This window comes from Puntigrus tetrazona, chromosome 24 (genome assembly GCF_018831695.1).
Source record: "Puntigrus tetrazona isolate hp1 chromosome 24, ASM1883169v1, whole genome shotgun sequence".
NCBI lineage: Eukaryota > Metazoa > Chordata > Actinopteri > Cypriniformes > Cyprinidae > Puntigrus > Puntigrus tetrazona.
The window spans coordinates 4,328,877-4,352,312 of NC_056722.1; the positions used below are offsets into that span (position 1 = coordinate 4,328,877).

Here is a 23,436-nt window from a genome sequence, read left to right on the forward strand (position 1 = left end):
CCGAGACTGAGTTTAAACTGTGATCCTGAGATGGCGAGCCACCCAGCTAGAGAACCCGTAGAAAATGCTTTACTCATCACGTGATCAACGCCTTATCCCTTATTCCGAGTGGAATTCATCCGTTCCTAGTGGTATTTCCCACCACATTACCTCAGTACTGATCATCACACTGACTATTGCACTATTGAACTTTTTGCACTACAAACACAAGGATACTCTCGTATTCAGTGGATTCACCGTTTGGTTTCTAAGGACAGTTACATTTTATTTTTGTTCCTTTCCCACGGTTACATAGTTTATGGACTGAGAACTTTCCATATACTGAATCTCTATTTGTTATTTTCCTTGAGTGATCTATTGTAATTGTTTTTGTTGTTTTGGGTCAGAGATCCTAATTCAAACCAATATCAATACAAGCAAAGCGCCACAGAAGCTAGGAAAGGTTAAAAACTATATCTAAATCAATAAGATTGAGGTAAACTAAAAATAAATTCAAAATAGAAGTTAATTATAAACAATTGGTTAATTAAAGACAGGTGCAATAAAAGCACAGCACAGTAAAACTACTCGTCAAATAACTACAAAGGAGCTCAAATTTAATGTCTAATACAAAGAAAGAGGAAAGAGATCATTTCTTTAGATGTGTATTTCTATTGTCTTCCTTATTGTCATTTCATTTCATATTTTTCATTTAATTAAACTCAACTAAAAGACACTTTAAAGTCATTCTCCTGGTCTGCCTATTTATTAATGTGCTTTAACTGATTCTTGCCCTCCTGTAGCGAACCTAGTACATTGACTGGTCCATTACAGTGTTCTTCAAATAGTAACTAAAGTGCACCAATAGCACCAGGGGTTACACACTGTATTGACGTTATCACAAAAAACGTACAAACTAAAGTATTTCTATTAAATAAATTTATTCTCTCCAAAATGCTAGGACAAAATCATAGTCAGCATGCCATGTAATTAATCCATTTTAAACCTGACAGTCCCTGATCTTCTACTCATTCAATATAATTATTTGAATGTTGACTTATAGAACGTTTAAAGCGGACTATCGCATAAAGTGCCTTTTTATATATCTTAGTAATTATTGTAACGTTTGTACATTTCAGTTTCATTCGTATTAAACAAAAAAGATGATTACTGTGATTTCATTGACGAAAATCTTTTTATGAAACATTTTATGTATCCCAGTGCTCCGGTATTTTCTTCTCCCGCTCTCTTCTTGATGTTCTCCAGTGTTTCGGCCTTTTGAGGCTCGTTGATTTCCTTCAACTTCACAATCAGAAAGTCAATGTGCAGGAGTGTGAGCAGAGAGTCAGTGTTGAGCGCGATGGTCTCCAGAGTTTCCACAGAGTAATACGCTTCACTTAACAGCATTATTTTCTCTTTTTCTAATTCATGCAGTTCTTCTTCCAGTTTCTTCACCAAAGACACACAGTCTCCAATCTTACCGTCATATTCCTTCTTTAAATCTTCATACGTCCTCTTCTCTGTCCTTGTCTTTGCCACGTATATTTTGGCTTCTTTGACGTGTTTGCTGTAGTGGCATCTATTAGTGCACACTGTACAGTGATTCTTTCTCATCACGCTACACCATGAGAGATCTCTGACCCACCAGCATCCTGGGTAATGACAGTTCTCCTCACAGACGCTGCAGCAGGTCGCCTCTTTAGTCAAGTGCCAAAATTCTAAACTAAGAGGAACCTTCTCTTTATATGAAACTTCAGCTTCATACTCAAAGTCATTATTATCTTCTACATATTTCCTGTTCTTCTCCAGAGCTTCTTGAGTTTGTTTCAGCTCATTTTGCTTTTGGTCCATCGCTTGAATACGCAGCTGTAGATTGGAGACATTCGCCTCCAGCTGCTTCCGTTTCTTCAAAACATCTCGAGTCATCTTCAGTTGTTTCGGCTTTATGTTTTCTAGAAACTTGAAAAAGCTCATCATTCCATTGTGACTGAGTTTCCATGATTGCTCCTGGATGGTTTCATATCTTTCATCAAAGGGCGTTGACTGACAGTTGTCAAACAGGAAATACACCGGCTCCTTCTTGTCGTTTACCGCACACTTGATTTTAGCCTCTTTTACGGCCGTCAGGGCATTTTTAGGGTGAGCTCCTGTTGAGTGTGTGAAGAGCAAGACGATGTTTTCAGCAACATCTCTTCCAAATAAAGACTGCACTGCATCAAATATGTAGATTTGTCTGTCGGAGAGTCGGGTTTGAGATGCGTCAATAACTAAACACACTGCATCTACTTCATGGAGCTCATCTTCATATAAACGAAGCAAGTTCACGGCAAGCTCTTTGTCAAAGTTGATACCGTGGGCATTTCCATATCCCGGCGTGTCAATGATTGTTAAATCTTCTGGAATCTTTTGGTCATAAACACCATAAACAGTGATGATGGCTGTCGAGCTGTGATCTTCATCATCTGTGATCTCAAACCAAACCTTGTCTTCTCTCTTTACGCCCAACATGTAGTTGACTACAGCATTGATGAGGGTTGTTTTTCCTGTTCCTGTTTCTCCAACCATCAGAAGGATTTTATGAGGTTTCTTCAAGTCTCTCTCCCCAAAGGTCATTTTTCTGTATGGGTCAGACGGGTCCAAATCATGTGTAATCAGTTTTAGACGGTATCGGGCAGGATTTCTTTCTTCAATTATGGTGCTTTTCTCGATGAGGTCAGTGATTTCTAAACCTGCCATGTTTTCCTGCAATGTTAAACACAGAACAAAAGTTGTTCTTAAGTTGTTCCAGAACAAAAGTTGCACCAAAAGTGATTGATTTCAATTGTAAAAATCTATACTTTTCGCATATTATGCCTTTCTTTCTTTGCGAACCCAGTATGTCAAAACATGTTGGTTCATAGATCCTATAGTATGCTTTGCTTCAAACTAAATGTTGAGTAAATGTTGAAAATAAGTATATGTGTTTTGCAACATGATTAATGTTTAAAGCTCTCTTAAGTTTGCATTTTTGGTTCCCATTGTGTTAGCCAAGGGGTGAAAACTTTAATTTGAAGGTAAGGCTAAATTTAGCTTATTTTGTAACTATCTTCTGTAGCCTCTGAAGGGCAGTACTCAATGAAAATAAAATATGATACTGTAACATAAATATAATGTAAAATTTTCACATGTCCATTTTGTTCAAAAGTTTTCACACCCTGGCTTTTAAATGTATGGTTTTTACTTTCTGGGGCATCATTTAGCATTTGAACCTTTTGAAATAGTTGCATTTGAGTCCTTTAGATGTTCTCAGAGATCAATCTCAAAATCATATAGTCATTGTTGCCAGAGTTTTATATTTATGATAAAGCCATTGCTCTATTGCTACATACGATCACCCGAAGAGCACAGACTGTTAACATATACATCAAATGTTATATCTTTGTGTATAAACCATTAATTTAATCATTAACCTCATAAATAAGGAGAGATCTTGGCAAAAATCAGGCAATAATTCACTTTTAAAAGGCATCTACTCACTGTGTTAATGAAGCTTTCTTGTTCAATGGACATGAAACTCTTGCAGATAAATAGATCATCAGGTGTTTTTATACCGAGGGCAACACCCTGATTATGGCCATGTGATTTATAGGGATAAAGGTCATTTATCCACATGGTTATAACATGGGTGAGATAAAGTGACTCTGCTAACCAATAAATCCACAAAAAAGGAGATCATGTTTTATATACAGTGCACCCCTCACAAAACCTGCAAGAAGTTTATCATAAAAAACAAACAAACAAGAGGGATCATAAATACCGCCCTGATCACATAACAGATATTTATCTATATTCAAACTTACAAACTAAAAAAGTAAAAAGATGCAAATGATCCTGTTGAAAACTTCTAACATTTTGTACAGTTAAAAGATGAGGATCCATGTGGGAAAAAAAAACTAGAACTGCATGCGAGGGCATAATTGAATAGCCATTAAAAAACGACCATTTATATTTTAACGCTGAGGTCAGTTACTTTTAAGTCACGTGATATAAAAGAAGGCTTCAGAGTGTTTATTGCTGTTGAAAATATGGCCTTTAGTCAGAATAGTGACAAAGATCAACAGCTATCTTTCAAGGAAAGTGTACAGTAAACATACTCATGTTCAAACAAAATGATAAGGCAGCATTATTAAATTCAACTCTTATTTAAATTTAGCCTACACTTAAATCTACATGAGACCACCCCTTTGCCCACTCACCTCAAAACCCACTGGTTCACAAGGTGTACTGGCATCTGACCTCGACGGACTGAACAGAAGAGATGAACCAGACTGGAGAGGATTTCCACATTAGAGAGCCACACCTACCAAACATCTGTTGCATCATGCCATTTTCATTTTTTGACTTGATTTATGTATTGTGACATGTTTTAGAGCGACACAGATTTTTGAATGTGAAAATGTATAGGGCGGGACTTCACTTTATACAGTAAACCAATAAATTCATGCTAGGGAGCGCTAATGACTTGGGAAGCAAGGTGCACTGTAAAAAGAAATCAGTAATATTTTTTACAGTAAAAAACAAGCTGTGGTTGCTGGAATTTGACCACAAAAAATACGGTAACAACATTTTAGGTTTTACTGTTTTAATTTAAATTTACAGTTAAATACCGCAATTTCATCGACTGATATCATGCTAATATACCAATGTATTTTAGTACCGAAATATGTTTTGTACCTTTTGAAATACACTGATAACCACCAAATGCAGGCGGTAACGAAAAAGTCACATGATGAACAAAAGCAGCTTTTAAATATGAACATATATAGAACGTGCTCAGTGTCATTCACACAAGCACTAAACAACATCATGGTGAGACTGATTCAACTGAAATATGCGAGAAACATTCATTTCAATATCACATATAAAATACAACCCCAATTAGCATAACTGACAAGAAAAAAACTAAGAAACATAGTGATTTCAAAGAAAAACAATTGAAATGCAATGCATGGAATTCTGGCAATGTCAGTTTACAGTTTCCCTGTAAATTTTACAGGAATTTATCATTAACAGTTTAACAGGTTTTTACCGTAGCATGTTCGCAAAAACCTTATTCAAGTTTGTGTACCTCAGCTCTAATAAGTACTACACTGGTTATGCATACAAATACTTAAATGACATACTACGTAAAAAAAAATTCAGTGTGGACCATAGCACACTGAAACTAGTCAGAGCAGTATAATTTTAATATCTCCTCACATAGTAGCCTATAACAGCATTCAGTTTTTCATTCCATATAGAGTTATTTTGTGAATGTGAGTCAAAATACTGGTATAATAAGCTAATGATGGGTCAGTGAAGAAATAGGTCAAAAATGTGAATGTTTAATTATGTATCTATTTACTTTTATTTATTTTTCTCTTACACACACACACACACACACACACACACACACACACACACACAGATAACATATAAACATTTCTGCAGTTATAATCATTGAATGCAATCGATAATAATAACTGTATGCTGTAGTTTTAAAGCATTTGCAGAATGATTGCTGATTATTTTTCCAATGTATTTTTACAACTTTTACAACTTATTTTAGAATTTACATAGAATTTACAAAACAAAACTTTAACAAAACTCTAGCTACTACTACATAAACACATTTAAACATCTTTAAAAACTTGATGTGGGCCTAATTGTTTTAATGATAATAATAATTAATGATGCTTTTATAATGTACCAATGGTCTTTGTGTTTCTTCTCCTGCTCTCTTCTTCATGTTTTCCAGTGTTTCAGCCTTTTGGGTCTCATTTATTTCTTTCAGCTTCTCGACCAGAAAGTCAATGTGCTGAAGTGTGTATAGAGAATCAGTCTTGAGCGCAATCTCCTCCAGTCTTTCCACACAGCGAAAAGCTTTATCCACCAGCTTTATTTTCTCGTTCTCTAATTCCTGCAGATCTTCGTTCAGTTTGCTCACCAAAGAGATATCCTTCCCAATTTTTTTATCATATTTTCTCTTTAGATCTTCGTGTATTTTCTTTACCATCTTTGTCTTTTGCACATATATTTTTGCTTCTTTGACGTGTGTGCTGTAGTGGCATTTATTTATGCACGCTGTACAGAAGTTATTTCTCATCATGCTGCACCATGAGAGATCTCTGACCCACCAGCATCCTGGGTAATGACAGTTCTCCTCACAGACGCTGCAGCAGGTCGCCTTTTTGGTTAAGTGCCAGTATTTTGAGTTTATAGGAACCTTCTCCTTATATGAAACTTCAACTTCATACTCAAAGTCATTATTATCTTCTACATATTTCCTGTTCTTCTCCAGAGCTTCTTGAGTTTGTTTCAGCTCATTTTGCTTTTGGTCCATCGCTTCAATACGCAGCTGTAGATTGGAGACATTCGCCTCCAGCTGCTTCCGCTTCTTCAAAACATCTCGAGTCGTCTTCAAGGGCTTTGGTTGTATGTTTTCAAGCAACTTGAAATATCTCATCATTCCATTGTGACTGAGTTTCCATGATTGCTCCTGGATGGTTTCATATCTTTCATCAAAGGGCGTTGACTGACAGTTGTCAAACAGGAAATACACCGGCTCCTTCTTGTCGTTTACCGCACACTCGATTTTAGCCTCTTTTACGGCCGTCAGGGCATTTTTAGGGTGAGCTCCTGTTGAGTGTGTGAAGAGCAAGACGATGTTTTCAGCAACATCTCTTCCAAATAAAGACTGCACTGCATCAAATATGTAGATTTGTCTGTCGGAGAGTCGGGTTTGAGATGCGTCAATAACTAAACACACTGCATCTACTTCATCTATTTCGTTTTGAAACAAGTGAAGCAAGTTCACGGCAAGCTCTTTGTCAAAGTTGATACCGTGGGCATTTCCATATCCTGGCGTGTCAATGATTGTTAAATCTTCTGGAATCTTTTGGTCATAAACACCATAAACAGTGATGAAGGCTGTCGAGCTGTGATCTTCATCATCTGTGATCTCAAACCAAACCTTGTCTTCTCTCTTTACGCCCAACATGTAGTTGACTACAGCATTGATGAGGGTTGTTTTTCCTGTTCCTGTTTCTCCAACCATCAGAATGGTTTTATGTGGTTTCTTTAAGTCTCTCTCACCACTAGTTAGTTTTCTGAACTGATTGAAATGCTGTGTAATCACTTTTAGACGGTATCGAGCAGGATTTCTTTCTTCAATTATGGTGCTTTTCTCAAGGAGGTCAGTAAATTTGTCTAAACTCAGCATGTTTTTCCTGCAATGGTAAACACAGAACAAACTGAACTGGTGCTGAATAACAACACTTGTCCTTTTTCGACAGTTTACTGCAGAATTAATTTAGCCTCATATTTAAAGTTTGAACAATTGATTCTATTGTTTATTACTGTGAAGCTGCTTTGAACCTCTATAAAGTGCTATAAATATAAAGGTGCCATAATTGACATTTTGTCAAAATCAAAACATATTTGAACGAGTTTTATATTCAAGATTTCACAATATACATATGAGACTGAAGAGCACAAACAGTCTATAGATACATAAAATGTCATATCCTTATACGTATACTATTGTGTATAAAACATCAATTTAATCAGTAATCAGTAAATAAGGAGATATATTGACAGTAATCAGGCAATAATTCACTTTTAAAATGCATCTACTCACTGTGTTAATGAAGCTTTCTTGTTCAATGGACATGAAACTCTTGCAGATGAATAGATCATCAGGTGTTTTTATCCTGAGGGAAACACCCTGACTATGGCCATGTGATTTATAGGGACAAAGGTCATTTATGCATGTTTATATCTTCAAATCAACAAACGAAAGAAATAGATTGATTATATACGGTCTACTGAATTTCGCAATCATTGTTAAAGCGATTTATTGTAACACTTTGTCACCGTCTCCGTTTAAAATGTTATCTTTTGTACATGGGTTGTGTTTAGACAATGCTCTTCATCTTGGTAATATGACCCAAATAAGAATTTTTACTGCATATTGTCATCTAAACAAGTAATGTCTGCCAGTTTTGTTCTGACCAACCGAGGCCAGTAAGGTTTACAATAAATTCTGCTGCCAGTGCTCATTAAATCTAACGATAACTTAGCCTATATCACATGCAAATTAATATTATTGTTATAGTTTTTTCTCAAATTGTTAATGTTAGCATGGACATCAGACTGTATTTTAACATATTTGAGGTAAAGACGCACCGGCGAATGGCAGCATGTTCAAATTTCCTGCAAAAACCTACCAGTATTATTTAAGTTCGGACAAATTACAACAAGCTTACCGGTGTGAAGGTAAAGAGTTTTAACCAAATGGAATTTTTAACCCAAAAAAAAAGACTGCAGTTTTATGTTAAAACTAAGGGCAACAACCTTTTTATCAATCTTGATTTAAAACATCAGATTGTTTTACTGCTTTAGGCAGATATAAGAGGAAATATGGCCTTTAGTCAGTAACAAAGATCAACAGCAATATATAAAGGCAGCATAGTAAATGAAGCTTTACAACTTGTTTGGACTGACAGATGCATTATAAAATAACAAATACATAAATCTTTTTTTTATGTCATAACAGTTTCAGTTCATAACAGTTTGTTCAGGTCATAAATAAACTCATGTGTAAGGTTTTTGGTTTTATGTTTTCAAAAAACTCCCGTGATTCCACTACGACTGAGATCCCATGATTTTTCGTGCATCTTTTCATACTCTTCCTCAAAGACTTCTGACTGACAGTTGTCAAACAGGAAATGCGCCCGCTTCTTCTTTTCGTTTACCGCGCACTTGATTTTAGCCCTTTTAACGGCCTTCAGCGCATTTTTTGGTGGAGCTCCGTTTGAGTGTGTGAAGAACAATAAAGAAAGGACAGCATCAAATATATATTCTGATCTCAAACCAAACCTTGTCTTCTCTCAGTGAACAGTTTGTTCAGGTCATAAATAACATAGTTGGGACCAAATAAAGTAATTTATTTTATTTAATATATGAAATGTATTTATATATTGTTCTGAAAAGCAGTAAGATATTAAGAGTACATCATTTTGAGAGAAACTCTGGTGAAAGATAGAGTATGAAACATTAAGATGACCCACTTTATATTCATTTCATTTATTTATTTATTTTGGGCGCAAACCAACCTTTGGGTCATTAAAGGGGCAGATGTTTACACCTGCTGCTAGGTAACAGTAACAAAGCAAAATGCGGCAAAATTGATAGTATTGCTTACTACGACTTCAACTTTAAAAACACTGTTTTTACGTTCCTTACTGCATGTTTCGCTGCAGTTTCAACGGAAATGTCCACTGAGCGGCGCTAAAACACAGGTTCAATACGCGAACCCTGGCACATTTTTATTACATTGACATAGGTATGTATTCCAATGGTTCCGATTTCCACTATCCGGGGACGGTTACTAAACGTTAATACTCTATCGTGTTGGAAATACGTCCTACGCCAAATCCAACCCTAAACCTACCTGAAAAAAATGCATTTGCTGATGCAGCTGTACCATTTCACCTTGTTTTTGTGAAGATTTGAGCTTTTTATCACCAAAGTGTAATGCCGTATGAATATAAATCTCCCAACATATAATATTATTTTGAACATGATATTCTTCAAGTAATAGTGTAAAAATTAAGCTTTATTAATCACAACTGTAAACTTATGCGAAAAGGACTAAAAGGTGTTGGAGTTGTACTGTCTTTAGCGTTCATGCAGTGATATGTACTTATTGGTACATATTTTGTGTCTCTTCACCCAGGTCCGTTTATGAGACTTGGTGTAACATAAGCAGGTTAACATTCAGTGCATATTTTCTACTACAGGAATCTAGTTATTTTGCATGTGTCAGTAAACTCTGAATTCTCATGAGATTGAGAGAGAGCCTACCTTTATCTCCACCATGATATAACTCTGTGCATAAATGATCTTTGTTCCTATAAATCACATGGCCACAATCAGGGTGTTGCCATCAGTATAAAAACACTGGATGATCTATTTGTCTGCAAGAGATTCAAGTCAATTGTACAAAGAAGCTTCGTTAAAACAGTGAGTAGATCCCTTTTTTAAACTGAATTATTGTCTAATTACCATAGATATATCTCCACATTCATACGAGTATTGTATAAGTTAAAGTTTCATACAAAATGACATGCTTCTGTAAAACAATGTCTGTTGTGGAAGTAATTATTTATCTATTTTATTAAGAACCTTCTTGATTACCTGGGAGACTTGCCAGGTAAATCTTTACGAAAAATACTCAACTGCCATTGAAGAATCGTTCTAACAATTCATCAGTTGTGAAATAAAATGAGTTTGAAAGCTTCCTCACTGAACTACCCGAGTAAACCATTAACACATAATCATTGTTGTTATTTTGTTCTGTGTTTAACTTTACAGGAAAAACATGGCAGGTTTAGACAAAGAGTTGTTGAAAATCACTGAACTCATCGAGAAAAGCACCATAATTGAAGAAAGAAATCCTGCCCGATACCGTCTAAAACTGATTACACATGATTTGGCTCCGTCGGACCCATACAGAAAAATGACCTTTGGGGAGAGAGACTTGAAGAAACCTCATAAAATCCTTCTGATGGTTGGAGAAACAGGAACAGGAAAAACAACCCTCATCAATGCTGTAGTCAACTACATGTTGGGCGTAAAGAGAGAAGACAAGGTTTGGTTTGAGATTACAGATGATCAGGGTCACCAAAAGTCAGTGCACAGTCAGACCTCCATCATCACCGTTTATGGGTTTTATCTAAAAGAGAGTGAAACCGATTTAACAATCATTGACACGCCGGGATATGGAGAAACTAGAGGAGTTGACCTTGATAAGAAGATTGCCATAAGTTTACACAGCCTGAGTAAATCAGCAGAAGGGGTTCGTGAAATACATGCTGTGTGTCTGGTGATTAAAGCAACGCAAAATAAACTCTCGGACAGACAGCAATATATATTTGATGCTGTCCTTTCTTTATTTGGAAAAGATGTTGCTGAAAACATCGTCTTGCTCTTCACACACTCAAACGGAGCTCCACCAAAAAATGCGCTGAAGGCCGTTAAAAGAGCTAAAATCAAGTGCGCGGTAAACGAAAAGAAGAAGCCGGCGTATTTCCTGTTTGACAACTGTCAGTCAGAAGTCTTTGAGGAAGAGTATGAAAAGATGCACGAAAAATCATGGGATCTCAGTCATAGTGGAATTACAGAATTTTTTAAGTTTCTTGAAAACATGAAACCAAAAACCTTACACATGACTCAAGAGGTTTTGAAGAAGCGGAAGCAGCTGGAGGCGAATGTCTCCAATCTACAGCTGCGTATTGAAGCGATGGACCAAAAGCAAAATGAGCTGAAAGAAACTCAAGAAGCTCTGGAGAAGAACAGGAAATATGTAGAAGATAATAATGACTTTGAGTATGAAGTTGAAGTTTCATATAAGGAGAAGGTTCCTATCAGTTTAGAATTTTGGCACTTGACTAAAGAGGCGACCTGCTGCAGCGTCTGTGAGGAGAACTGTCATTACCCAGGATGCTGGTGGGTCATAAATCTCTCATGGTGTAGCGTGATGAGAAAGAATCACTGTACAGTGTGCACTAAAAGATGCCACTACAGCAAACACGTCAAAGAAGCCAAAATATACGAGGCAAAGACAAGGACAGAGAAGAGGACGTATGAAGATTTAAAGAAGGAATATGAAGGTAAGATCGGAGACGATGTGTCTTTGGTGAAGAAACTGGAAGAAGAACTGCATGAATTAGAAAAAGAGAAAATAATGCTGTTAAATGAAGCGTATTACTCTGTGGAAACTCTGGAGACCATCGCGCTCAACACTGACTCTCTGCTCACACTCCTGCACATTGACTTTCTGATTGTGAAGTTGAAGGAAATCAACGAGCCTCAAAAGGCCGAAACACTGGAGAACATCAAGAAGAGAGCGGGAGAAGACAACGCTGATGGATTGAATTACATAAAAGGACTTCAGCAAAAATAACATATATCGAAAATTAAAGAATTCAAGTTCCTTTTTCTTTTAGATTTAAACTTGACTAGATTTAAACATCCCCAGTTCCTGTGAATGCGTTCCTTTTTCGTATTTTACATAGATTTCATGTAAATGGTCTTTTTGCTTTTATTGCTTAACATCTGTTTCTAGCCTGATTCTCACTGTTTGCGCATTTTGTGTGTTTATTAAATACACGTTTCCATTTTATTTTCCCATTTTAGGATTTATTATTAAATTAGGTATTAAATAATTATTATATATTTTTAAAACTGTTGGTGTTTTTACATGTCAAAATCCATATTGAGTTCTTGTACAATTTCCCCAAGTAATCTTCTGAATTCTGGTTTCTATGATTAAAATGTTCTTAGAGCACTATATATTGCATCAATTGCAAATAATACAGATTTCAATAATATAAGTCTACTCTATATATGTTTTATTAATATTTCATCCAAATCCTGCCCTTTTATGTCATCACGCACTACATTAGCTACATTGGAGCAACAAGTCGCACACCATGAAGTAGGTAAGGAAAAGAATGGATGTGAATTGTAAGAGATTTCAGTCGTAATCTATGACTGAGTGTGTGTTTTGACACCACATACACTGTAAAAAAAGTTTTGTAAAAAAAGGATGCGTTTTCTGAAATGCTTCATTTTATATCTGTCTGCCTAGACATTTCTTTTCAGCTTTTCTGAACTGGCAGACACAAGAAACCAAATTAAAAGCAACAAGAAAGACTCATTGTTATCCTTTTTTCATTCATTGACATTAAGTTTTCAGAAATGTGACGATTGATGCACAGTCTTCAATCAATCAATCATTTTTATTTATATAGCGCTTTTGTATTTAAGTCCTGTGATTTCAGTTCTTTTGGTCCGATCGCGTCTTTATGTGCGTGTGATTTTGTATCTGTATTTATATTATTTGGTGGATTAAAAATCTTTATTTTCATTTATGCTAGTTGTGTGCTCTCGTGCTTAACACACGCGTGACATTTGCTGTAGAAAAGCATTTCAGAGATTATTGTCTTTTCGTACTCTAAAATGCTATCGATTTTCTCCAAGGTGATTTTCTTGCTTTGTCAGGAGCAATATCATCAATAACATTCTTAACTTCTGAGTTCAAGGAACCGAGGAGAAGATCAAGTCTGCAGAAGCGCTTGGTCTTAAAGATATTGCTTTCATAAATAGCCCACTAGGAGACGCACCGGATGAAATCCTTGGAAGTTGAATCCTCTGTTATTTGAGTTCTGCTTGTTGAGCATAAAATAGTATAGAAATGTTTAGAGTTGCAAATAATTACAATAATTTATAATGATGCATACTTTGTATAGATATGAACCACCTTTTCCATTATTTAACCTAAGTTCAAATAAAGTAACACAGGCAGGAAAAATATATTGTAAGGTTCAAAAGTATTGATGTCGATACTACTGATGTTTTTTTTTAATAGCAAAAAGGATTTTAAGTAAAGATCATGTTCCGTGAAGATATTTAGTAAATTTACTAAATATAAATCTAAGTGAAAACCAGGAAGCTTTCATTTCGGGGTGAAATATCTCTTATGACTGGTCATATACTCATGGGTTTAAAAGGGTAAAAAAAACTTCACGTTTTAGTACTCCAACGTTGCACTTGGAAATGTTGGCTCAAAATATTGTGCATTATTATAAAAATTACTCAAAATATTCCTACAAAAAGTAACAAAATGTATTAAAATAATTTCAATTAATACATCACATGTGAAATCGACAGCGTAGCCTACGATCATCAAACCGCCAAAACAATTTCACAGCATTTTACGTTAATATTTGCGCTGCGCATTGACAGTAGAAGCACGATGGGCAGAGATGTTAAGAACGGGGTCATTCTTTCCACATTTTTTCACATAAGCAGTACGTGAAACTAACAGAACTGTCTGCATTAGTGGTGCATGTCCTTAATAAAACGAATGTTATGCCAGTTTATCTAATAGTTTCCCGCAGCTTTAATGACAGATCGTTTTAAAGGAAGCAAAACGTTAATGTTGTGTCCGCTGACTTTAACAGCTTCAAATTTAAGGCGCTTTTGTGTTCTGTGCAGGCCGTTTCACGTTTATTTCCATGCATCGCCTACGCCTTTAAGACTTTTGGGTCTTTAAAGCCATATAACTTGTGCTATAAACACTCAACGCAGAGTACTATTTATAACAATATAGAAAGTCTATAAAGCAGCAGCAGTTTCTTATGTGTTGTTAATGTATTGCAATAAAAGCACACAACAATTGTACAATCAGCACACAAGTTTACTTGGAACGGCATTGCAATGCATTTTAAAGTCACTAAAAGTAAGGAAAAGCAATTCCTCAGTTTGTTATCAGTACAATATGAAGGCATGTTTAGCACTCTTACAGTGTATTTGGATTGAAATTGTAATGTCACCAAAATACATTTGACGTTTTTTCAAAAATTAATTAAAACAGTGGATATTTAAAATGTATGCTTGTAATGCATCTACTTTAGCGCAAACAAAGTATATTTAATGCAACTATATATTTCAACAGTTAAATTGAATGTAGTAAAAACTAGTTCCAATTTAAGTATACCAATTTTTTGAGTTCCACAAATATATTTAATTATACTACATGAACAAAGCATGTACTATTTTTTCCCTAGGGTCTTCTTTTTTATAGATTTATATTTATTATTATTTAAAAAATCTTTTTATGTATCCCAGTGCTCCAGTAATTTCTTCTCCCGCTCTCTTCTTGATGTTCTCCAGTGTTTCGGCCTTTTGAGGCTCGTTGATTTCCTTCAACTTCACAATCAGAAAGTCAATGTGCAGGAGTGTGAGCAGAGAGTCAGTGTTGAGCGCGATGGTCTCCAGAGTTTCCACAGAGTAATACGCTTCACTTAACAGCTTTATTTTCTCAGATTTTGTACAATTTTCTTGCTTAAGTCGGGATATATTCGCTTCCAGCTGCTTCCGTTTCTGAAAAACATCTCGAGTCGTCTTCAAGGGCTTTGGTTGTATGTTTTCTAGAAACTTGAAAAAGCTCATCATTCCATTGTGACTGAGTTTCCATGATTGCTCCTGGATGGTTTCATATCTTTCGTCAAAGGGTGTTGACTGACAGTTGTCAAACAGGAAATGCACCGGCTTCATCTTGTCATTTACCGCACACTTGACTTTAGCCGCCTCGATAGTCATGAGGACATTTTTAGGGTGAGCTCCTGTTGAGTGTGTGAAGAGCAAGACGATGTTTTCAGCAACATCTCTTCCAAATAAAGACTGCACTGCATCAAATATGTAGATTTGTCTGTCGGAGAGTCGGGTTTGAGATGCGTCAATAACTAAACACACTGCATCTACTTCATCTATTTCGTTTTGAAACAAGCGAAGCAAGTTCACGGCAAGCTCTTTGTCAGAGTTGATACCGTGGGCATTTCCATATCCTGGCGTGTCAATGATTGTTAAATCTTCTGGAATCTTTTGGTCATAAACACCATAAACAGTGATGAAGGCTGTCGAGCTGTGATCTTCATCATCTGTGATCTCAAACCAAACCTTGTCTTCTCTCTTTACGCCCAACATGTAGTTGACTACAGCATTGATGAGGGTTGTTTTTCCTGTTCCTGTTTCTCCAACCATCAGAATGGTTTTATGAGGTTTCTTCAAGTCTCTCTCACCAAAGGTCATTTTTCTGTATGGTTCAGACGGGTCCAAATCATGTGTAATCAGTTTTAGACGGTATCGGGCAGGATTTCTTTCTTCAATTATGGTGCTTTTCTCGATGAGCTCGTAATGTTTTTCCTGTAATATGAAGCATAATACAGTAATGTAAGGAGCAAAATCCAAAACCTGTAATGCAATAAGACTAATCTGAGAAGAGATATCCAAAGGAACAAAAGGAAGAGCAAAAAACAAACCCTCTCTCCCTGTTGTTTTACGACACCCTCTTCACCTCTGCTCTTCCTGCCTACCCTCCTGCCCAAAAGACTTGGCTTAAGGTTCATTAAGAATAAGGCATTATATGTCGTGTGTCTTGTGAACCTCACTTTCATGTTTGGTCTCGTTTGAAAGGTCTCATTGCGATTGGTAAATTGGTCTCAATTTCGCAGTAATCACTTATATTATGGAAAAGATTAAGAACTTGGTAGAACTGAGTTCTGTTGAGAAGGAGGTGTGTCCACTTTAGGGTTTCTGAAAGTGTTCCAGCCAGGTGTGACCCTGGAGCACGGGAACCTAAAAAAACACCAAAAGGTTTTTACAACTACATTTGGGATCTCTTTGTCTGGTCTGAATATATAAGGAAAGTGACAAAACACAACAAGGCATGATTCTGTAGCCAGATCAACCCGTAATGCGGTGTGTGTCTCCATACACCACACTATGTACTTTCTCAAGACCAGGTATAAATGACCTTTTATGTTTGTTTTATTTTGTGTTATTTTTGTACTGCTGATCAGTTGTGCAAATGTTTATGAATTAATAATGAGCAATTTATGAAATGAATTAATGAAACAATTTGGAACATGTTCTTCTTGCCTGGCAAAATAAACGTTAATCTTGGTTAACTTATAATATTGTCTAAAATCATTATTCTACTAGGTTAGTGACTTCTGAGGTTTTCCTCATTGTTGGCGTGCTAGGGTGAGTCAGATCAACTATCAATGGACGGAGCCAGGGGGCACGTTTTTGAGATCTTGACTTCTGGCCACCAAACTGGCGTAGCATGCTATTACTTAGGGAACGCATAAAACAATGACTCTTTTTGAGTCTATTGAGGAAATGGCTGCTTTAAGGTAAGCGATCTACGGGGTAGCCGCTGACTAAGACCTAGACTAGCCCAGATGTGTCGTGAGTCTGGTCTGGCCAAACAGGTCTCTATGCGACCCAGACTCCTAACGAACGATAAATGGAAACTAGGAAGTAGTATAGTTGATTAATGATCCAAATTTAATCACAGCTAGAGGGATCAGCAGATAAATTTAAATATAATATAACTAAAATCACAAAAGATTGGAGTCAGATAAAATTATGAATTAAAATTGGAAAAGCAAAAGATTAATAAATATAAGTGATTTTTAAAGAAACGCAAGGAAAAGACAGAATGCTCATTAACCTTCGACCAGGGCCTCTGGATTTTTGGCTTCGCCATATTACATAGTGTTGGCGTCTTGTTGGCGTCTTGTTGGCGATTTGCCTTGAAACATCATTGTGGAGTCCTTACAGAAGTTTTACATTTGCTTCCAGCTTTTTACATTTTACATTAAGCAAACTTAACATGTATTAACATTTATTTATTTATTTTAATGAACATGCAAAACGTGTTTTTTGATGTCGTGTGCATTTAAACCTAAGAGACTCCTAAAACAATATGAAAAACCTTAAAAATGGCATAATAGGGGCAGTATGCATACTACGTAGTGTTTTTGAGCATCATACCTTTGTGATAACTGAAGTGACATCGGATTCTACGGTGTAGTTGAGTTTTCCCACCGCTGCGCATTTAATACTGTATTCAGTATCTGGTCTGAGATCAGTCAGAGTCACTGTGTTCTGGTTCTTCCACACAGTTTGAGATCTCCAGTCTGCCTCCTCCTTCATTTTATACATTAATCTGAGCTCCTCTGTAGCAGAACACCCTGGAGACACTTTTAGCATTACTTGCTTACTTTGGACATCTTCAGTGACTGGACTTTCTGGTTTTGATGGAGGAATGAAGCAAACCTCCTCATTGCATCCATTTCCGTACACAAGAATACAGGAACCTGGATGCTTTTGGTGGTCTTTCGTGGAAACCATAAATTTAGTGCTTTGCTTGCCGTGTGCCGTCATCAGCTCTTTAAATGCTTTCAGATCTTCTCTCATCTTCTCCCTGACGCCTCCAGTGAGCCACGATCGAGATGCTACAGCAGGTGTCTCCTTCGGGTTTCTCGTTGTTTGAGCATTCGTGTAATTTTCTTGCTCAGCGAGTAACTCATCCGGCTCCCCGAGAGAGCTGAAAGCGAAACAAAACACATTCTCCACCTGAATATCTGACAGATACGAGTCTAAGCTTCCGTTCACCTCGGCTCCAAGACCCTGTAGCTGCTGAAGGAACTCATTAACGGTGTTCGATTCTTTTTCTTTCACTGCGATCCACTCTTTTAGACTCTTCTCATTAAATGGAGACTCGTCGTGAGCTTGCAGAAGATCCTTCAGAGCACTAGACTCTTTCTCACAAGCTTTAATCGACTGGATCGCAGATTTAATCCGCTCACTGAAATCTTGTCTGTACGTTTCACAGCTTTGCTGCATTTCTTGTATTTTCTTATAAAGTGCAGTAAAGGTCGTTTCGTTGGTGTTTGCCAAAAGTAAACTGCACTTGCTTTCAGTCCAACTGAGATTTTCAATCGCAGACTCTTTGGCTTTGATGAGATGCTGGTTTATGACTGTGAGGCGCATCACATCACTCTCTACGGTGTAGTTGAGTTTTCCCACCGCTGCGCATTTAATACTGTATTCAGTATCTGGTCTGAGATCAGTCAGAGTCACTGTGTTCTGGTTCTTCGACACAGTTTGAGATCTCCAGTCTGCCTCCTCCTTCATTTTATACATTAATCTGAGCTCCTCTGTAGCCGGACACGCTGGAGACACTTTGAACACCACTTGCCTACTTCTGACATCTTCAGCAGTCGGACAGTCTGGTTTCGACGGAGGAGTGAAGCAAACGGCTTCATTGGATTCATTTTCAAACAGAAGTATACAGGAACCCGGATTATTTTCAATTTCCTTTGACGCAACAATAAATGTGGCTGATTTGCCGAGTTTTGCGATCAAGCTTTTGAACACCCTCAAGTTGTTCCTCATGGCCTTTTGGATTTCAGTCGCGAGCCAAGTCTTGGGTTTGGATTCAGCGCTTTTCTCTTTATTTTTTCCTTTTGCCGAGGAGCTCAGGTAGGACTTTTGTTCAGATAGCAGCACGTCTGGCCAGCCCAGTGATGTGAACGTGTAGCTGACCAAATGTTGAACTTCCAAATCCATTAAATTTTTATTGAGGTTGATTTCCACCATCGCTCCTGAAACCTTTAGTTGCGCGAGCAGCGCTTTCATGATTTCAGATTCTTCCTCTTTCTCGTTCAGCCATTGTTCGAGAGAGCTTCTTTCAAACGGAGATTCCTCGTGATCATTTAGCAGATCGATCAAGGCTGAATCCTCTATAAACTTTCCTCTGATCTTTGGTAAAAGAGAGCCGAGCTTCTTTATGAGACTCAGCCTGCACTGGTAGCAGTTTTTCTTCATGTCGTTGATTTTGTCGTGAAATGCGGTAAAGGTCAAAGCAGGCGTGTCTGTCAGAAGATCGCTGCATTTCATCTCAGCCGTACTTAAACTCTCGATTACAGATTCGATGTCTGCGCTTAGAGCTGTGCTGATTTCATGCTGAAACTTTACAGCTCTTGAGAAAAGTTTGTCCAAAGGATAAAGCCAAACTCTCAGAGGCACCGCGCGTTCTTTATTTTCTCCTAGCAGTGTGGGAAGCTCTTCAAAAACCTTCATAGCATCTTCAAAAGTGGTGGGATTACATGATAGCTGGAAGTCGCCGTAAAACGTGCAGTTGAATTTTTGGACAGCGGTCTTTTTATCGCGATTCAGTTTCATATTTGCATCAATGCCCGCAGACGAAATGCCTTTCAGCTGCTCCAGGGCAGCTTTAACCTCTCCGGCTATCTCCATTTTGTTTTCATCTGATGAAACTTCTCTATCAAACACAAAGCAGGCGTCTGCTCCATACAGCACTGCAGTCACTACATGCGTGGCTACATCATTGTCATAATGAGCCATTTCTCCAGAAGGAACGTGGTTCATGATCAGTTCCTCGAACTTAGTGGTTGAATGATAATGTAACGTCAGTCTCTGTTGATTGAATGATTTCTTGGTGTCTTTGAGAAAATTGGCCGCTCCGGCCACATTGAGGAGCCCACCTATAAGACTCAGTTTCAGACAGCCGTCAATGTTCAGCAGTTTAGATTTGTCCTCGATTGAGTCTGAAGCACTGACTGTGAAAACTGTATTAATTTGTGTATTAGTGGTTATGTTCTGCTGCAGCTGCTCTTTAGTCCAAAGCCTGATTCCTGTAATGGAGAAACATGTTATTTTCTAACATTAAATGAATAATTTAAGCCTAAAAAACACGTTTTGAAATTTAGGTAGTGTCTAGTGTGAATAAAAAAGATCTACAAATCTTAAACTGAGATTTAATTTTAAAAGAAAACATGAGAAAAACATGCAAGCACTGGCAAGTTTAGATTGATTTTTGTCTTCATTTCGAAAAGCTTGTTATCTTTGCCATGGAAGATCTCTTTTATTTTATACTTTTTTGCTAAATGTCCTGTAATTTATTAGTCGCTATGTAATAAAGCATGTGGTTTATACCTCATCTTATTTAGTCTCACAAAAATGAAATATGTATAGTCGCGTGTGAGCGAATCAGGCGATTATCGTTTCTCGTGAAACATGATTGCGAATTCGGAAGGGAAAGCAAAACCAAAGTTCAACAAAATTCAAATCACAAATACTGAAGAAAAAAAAAAGTTTCCATACAGCTATAAACTATGATAAAACTTTATCAGCATGCATGTCACGGTACAGAGAACAGAGCTCAAAGGTAAGTGAGTTTTTCTTTATCCACAGGTAACTCAACGGAGGTAGGTCTTGTTGTAGACCTCAGGCCTAACCTAAAGTGAACAGAAAGTCTTTAGGAAGGATTACAAGACTCACGTCATTATCACTCGCAGACAGACAGTTTATGTTTAGAGCATGATTGCATTCATATAAGTAAAATGCATGTAAAATAATTGAAAAAGTTCATTTATAAGTTCAGTAGAATGAGTTTTGGCGATCGCGAAATTAAAAATGTATTAAAATAATGCAAATTTTGTGCTAGATATAACATCAAAGATCTGAAAAGCTTAGATTAGTTTGCACACAAACTAACCACCAAATGCAGCTTTGCAGATTACTTTTTAGCTTAAACGTCACAGGATTGTGGGAGATCAACGGCATCTATGCTGCCTTCAAAAATCGATCAGATGAAGATATCTCGTGAGACAGGAAGTGAAGATAACTTTGGCCCGGGACGTGCCTCGATGCCTTGGGAATGCCTCCAAATGTGGTATTTTTCAGTTTATTAAAAATATATCCCATTTTGTGCTCGTGTTGATTGATTTGGCAGGCATGCTTGCATTTAGTTGATGTCATCTTTGGACTCTCTGTGTGCCCTAACTTCGTTCGTGTTAATTGTGTCATTGTCTTCACCTGGGTCTAGTTAATTTAGTTACATCCCGTTTGTATTTAAGTTCTAGTTTGATCCCAGGTAATCGTCGGTTGCGTGTGGTTCTTGTCCTGTCTGCCTGCCTCTAAAGATATAGTTTATTCCATCTCTGAGAAGGTTAAAGCGTTTTCGTTTACCTTATGCTCGTTGCGTGCTCTCATGCTAACCACACCGTGACAGTAGACTAAAACTACAGCAAAAATAACAATTTAGAATTTAAATACGACACATTTAGGCTGAATTTAGATATGCCTTTATGTCGAATGGAATTTAAGCCAAAAGAATTGACAAAAACTAAATCAGAATTTGCTGTCAAAACTGCGCTAGTTCTTGTTAAGATATTAATTTCCGTAAGTATCCGAGAAGGTGCATCACTTAAATTCTTTAGAAAATAAATCAAGCGTCTTAACGCACTTCTAGCAGACTTCAGAGAAAAGCTGCTGTATTTAGGTCAAGTGTTAAATCATTTTTGGTGAACAATTTGGTGCAATGATGAACATATCATTTCACTGTCTTTATCCGTGGGCCTCCAGGCCATCGATCACCTGGTACTAGAGCATCTCTCCTGCAGTCGTACAGCATCCCCAGCTGGAAGGGTCTTCCTAGAGCTGCAGTCTCTATTGAATTCACTCCCACTGGATCCATGCTGGACAAAACACGGAAAAGATGAACGTTATAGAAAGCGGTCGGCCCAGTGGAGCCTGCAGCTGTACTGTTGAGCTCACTTTACTTTCCACCAGTGCTCCAGCTGACCTGAGAAACGTTTTACGTTTTGCCGTTATTATGTGTATCTCATGACCGAATCATTTGTGAAGTAATCATTTTTTTTCATCGTTCTTTTGAGGGTCGAACGCGATTGCAAAATGCTCTGAATGCAACGAATATGAAACAGAAACACATCTAACTGAAAACATTATCTCGCGTATGTTTCGCTGTATGAAACATTGTTAACATTGTGCAACAAATATTACTTCGATCATTAATCTTAAGATATATAGACGGTAATCAGGCAATAATTCAATTTTAAAATGCATCTACTCACTCTTTTAATGAAGCTTCCTTGTTCAGTCGACTCGTTCAAACTCTTGCAGATAAACAGATCATCGGGTGTTTTTGTACCGAGGGCGACACCTTTCTTATCGCCATGTGATTTATAGGGACAAAGATCATTTATGCACAACAGAAAAACGTTCAAAGTTTAATGCCATTTGTAGCAAAAATTTTTGTATTTTTCATGCGTTTAAAATGTACATAATTTATATAATAAGCTACCACAGGTCTATGTGTTTTTGGCTCGTCCTGAATCACTTTGGTACACCTATAATAAGTGTTTACTGTATATTCTGACTGCTTTAGACCGGTTCTGTGGAGGAGCCCAGCATCTGCGTGCATCGTAAACAGACGGAAGTAGATCCAGCTACAATGTTCTTCCGCAAGACGCAGATTTAAATAATGAATGATTGCTCTCATTGATATCTAGTGGGCGGAGCTAATCTCAATAACATTTAGGCAGGCATACTGCTCTTACTGAAGCATCAGCATCCATCTTTTATCTCTCTGTCTGCTCTGACACGCTCATGGAAACGATACTCTGTTTTCTACTACGGCCTCTAGATAGCAGCAAATGCAAACAGTCCCTATATCCTCTTTAGCGGCCCCGTTTAGACAGGCAATTTAATAGACATACTGATTGCTGATCGACACGTTTGTGTCCAAATGGGGTCACAGGTAAGAGAAATGAACTATTTTCAAAATTGGCATAAAGGATGAGCTAAAGAAATGTACTAACAAGTTGAGTATATGGCCACTAGGCAGCAGTGCTTAATAAAATTCACTGAATAGCATTTTATAAAAGTTATGTTGCGGATGATTTTTATCCAAAGACATCATTTTTGCTCCTTTGACACGTTCATACGGTAATAATTTCACTTAATAATTGGTGTAGTTGAGTTTAATACTGTCTTCAGTATCTGGTCTGAGATCAGGCACTGTGTTCTGGTTCTTTGTTCTTCATAAAACAAAGAGTTGGCGATTTTTTATTGATTAACTTCATACATAAATAACAGGAGCATAATCTGTGGATCAGAGCTTTTGTTTGTCATCCAGAACACTTGATCAAATTTCATACACTATTTTAATAATGTTAATAAATGCGTTTTGAA

At 37.1% G+C, this 23,436-nt stretch overlaps 3 protein-coding genes across 8 annotated transcripts; 1 reads left to right on the forward strand and 2 right to left on the reverse strand.

Annotated features, from left to right (window-relative positions):
• Positions 1-239: 239 nt before the first annotated feature.
• On the reverse strand, positions 240-22,408 carry LOC122329913. Of its 5 annotated transcripts, none has more exons than XM_043226580.1 (6): positions 22,317-22,408; positions 21,820-21,920; positions 17,407-20,075; positions 17,084-17,164; positions 15,327-15,771; positions 240-2,261 (listed from the first exon to the last, which is right to left on the reverse strand). In XM_043226580.1, exons 2-6 carry the CDS (start codon positions 21,917-21,919, stop codon positions 1,147-1,149), a joined length of 4,410 nt encoding a protein of 1,469 aa, XP_043082515.1. In that variant the 5' UTR covers position 21,920; positions 22,317-22,408; the 3' UTR covers positions 240-1,146. The 5 variants fall into 5 exon arrangements, with proteins under 5 accessions (XP_043082515.1, XP_043082516.1, XP_043082519.1 ...); XM_043226581.1 differs by having other exon boundaries at positions 240-1,926; positions 14,992-15,771; XM_043226584.1 differs by having other exon boundaries at positions 240-1,376; positions 14,871-15,771.
• LOC122329917 lies at positions 4,584-7,686 on the reverse strand. The gene is made up of 2 exons (XM_043226594.1): positions 7,637-7,686; positions 4,584-7,226 (listed from the first exon to the last, which is right to left on the reverse strand). The coding sequence occupies exon 2, from the start codon at positions 7,217-7,219 to the stop codon at positions 5,669-5,671; it is 1,551 nt and encodes a 516-aa protein (XP_043082529.1). The 5' UTR covers positions 7,220-7,226; positions 7,637-7,686; the 3' UTR covers positions 4,584-5,668.
• Positions 9,979-12,717, forward strand: LOC122329916. Of its 2 annotated transcripts, XM_043226593.1 has the most exons (3): positions 9,993-10,023; positions 10,183-10,213; positions 10,375-12,717. In XM_043226593.1, the coding sequence occupies exon 3, from the start codon at positions 10,382-10,384 to the stop codon at positions 11,963-11,965; it is 1,584 nt and encodes a 527-aa protein (XP_043082528.1). In that variant the 5' UTR covers positions 9,993-10,023; positions 10,183-10,213; positions 10,375-10,381; the 3' UTR covers positions 11,966-12,717. The 2 variants fall into 2 exon arrangements, with proteins under 2 accessions (XP_043082527.1, XP_043082528.1); XM_043226592.1 differs by lacking the exon at positions 10,183-10,213 and having other exon boundaries at positions 9,979-10,023.
• Positions 22,409-23,436: the final 1,028 nt, after the last annotated feature.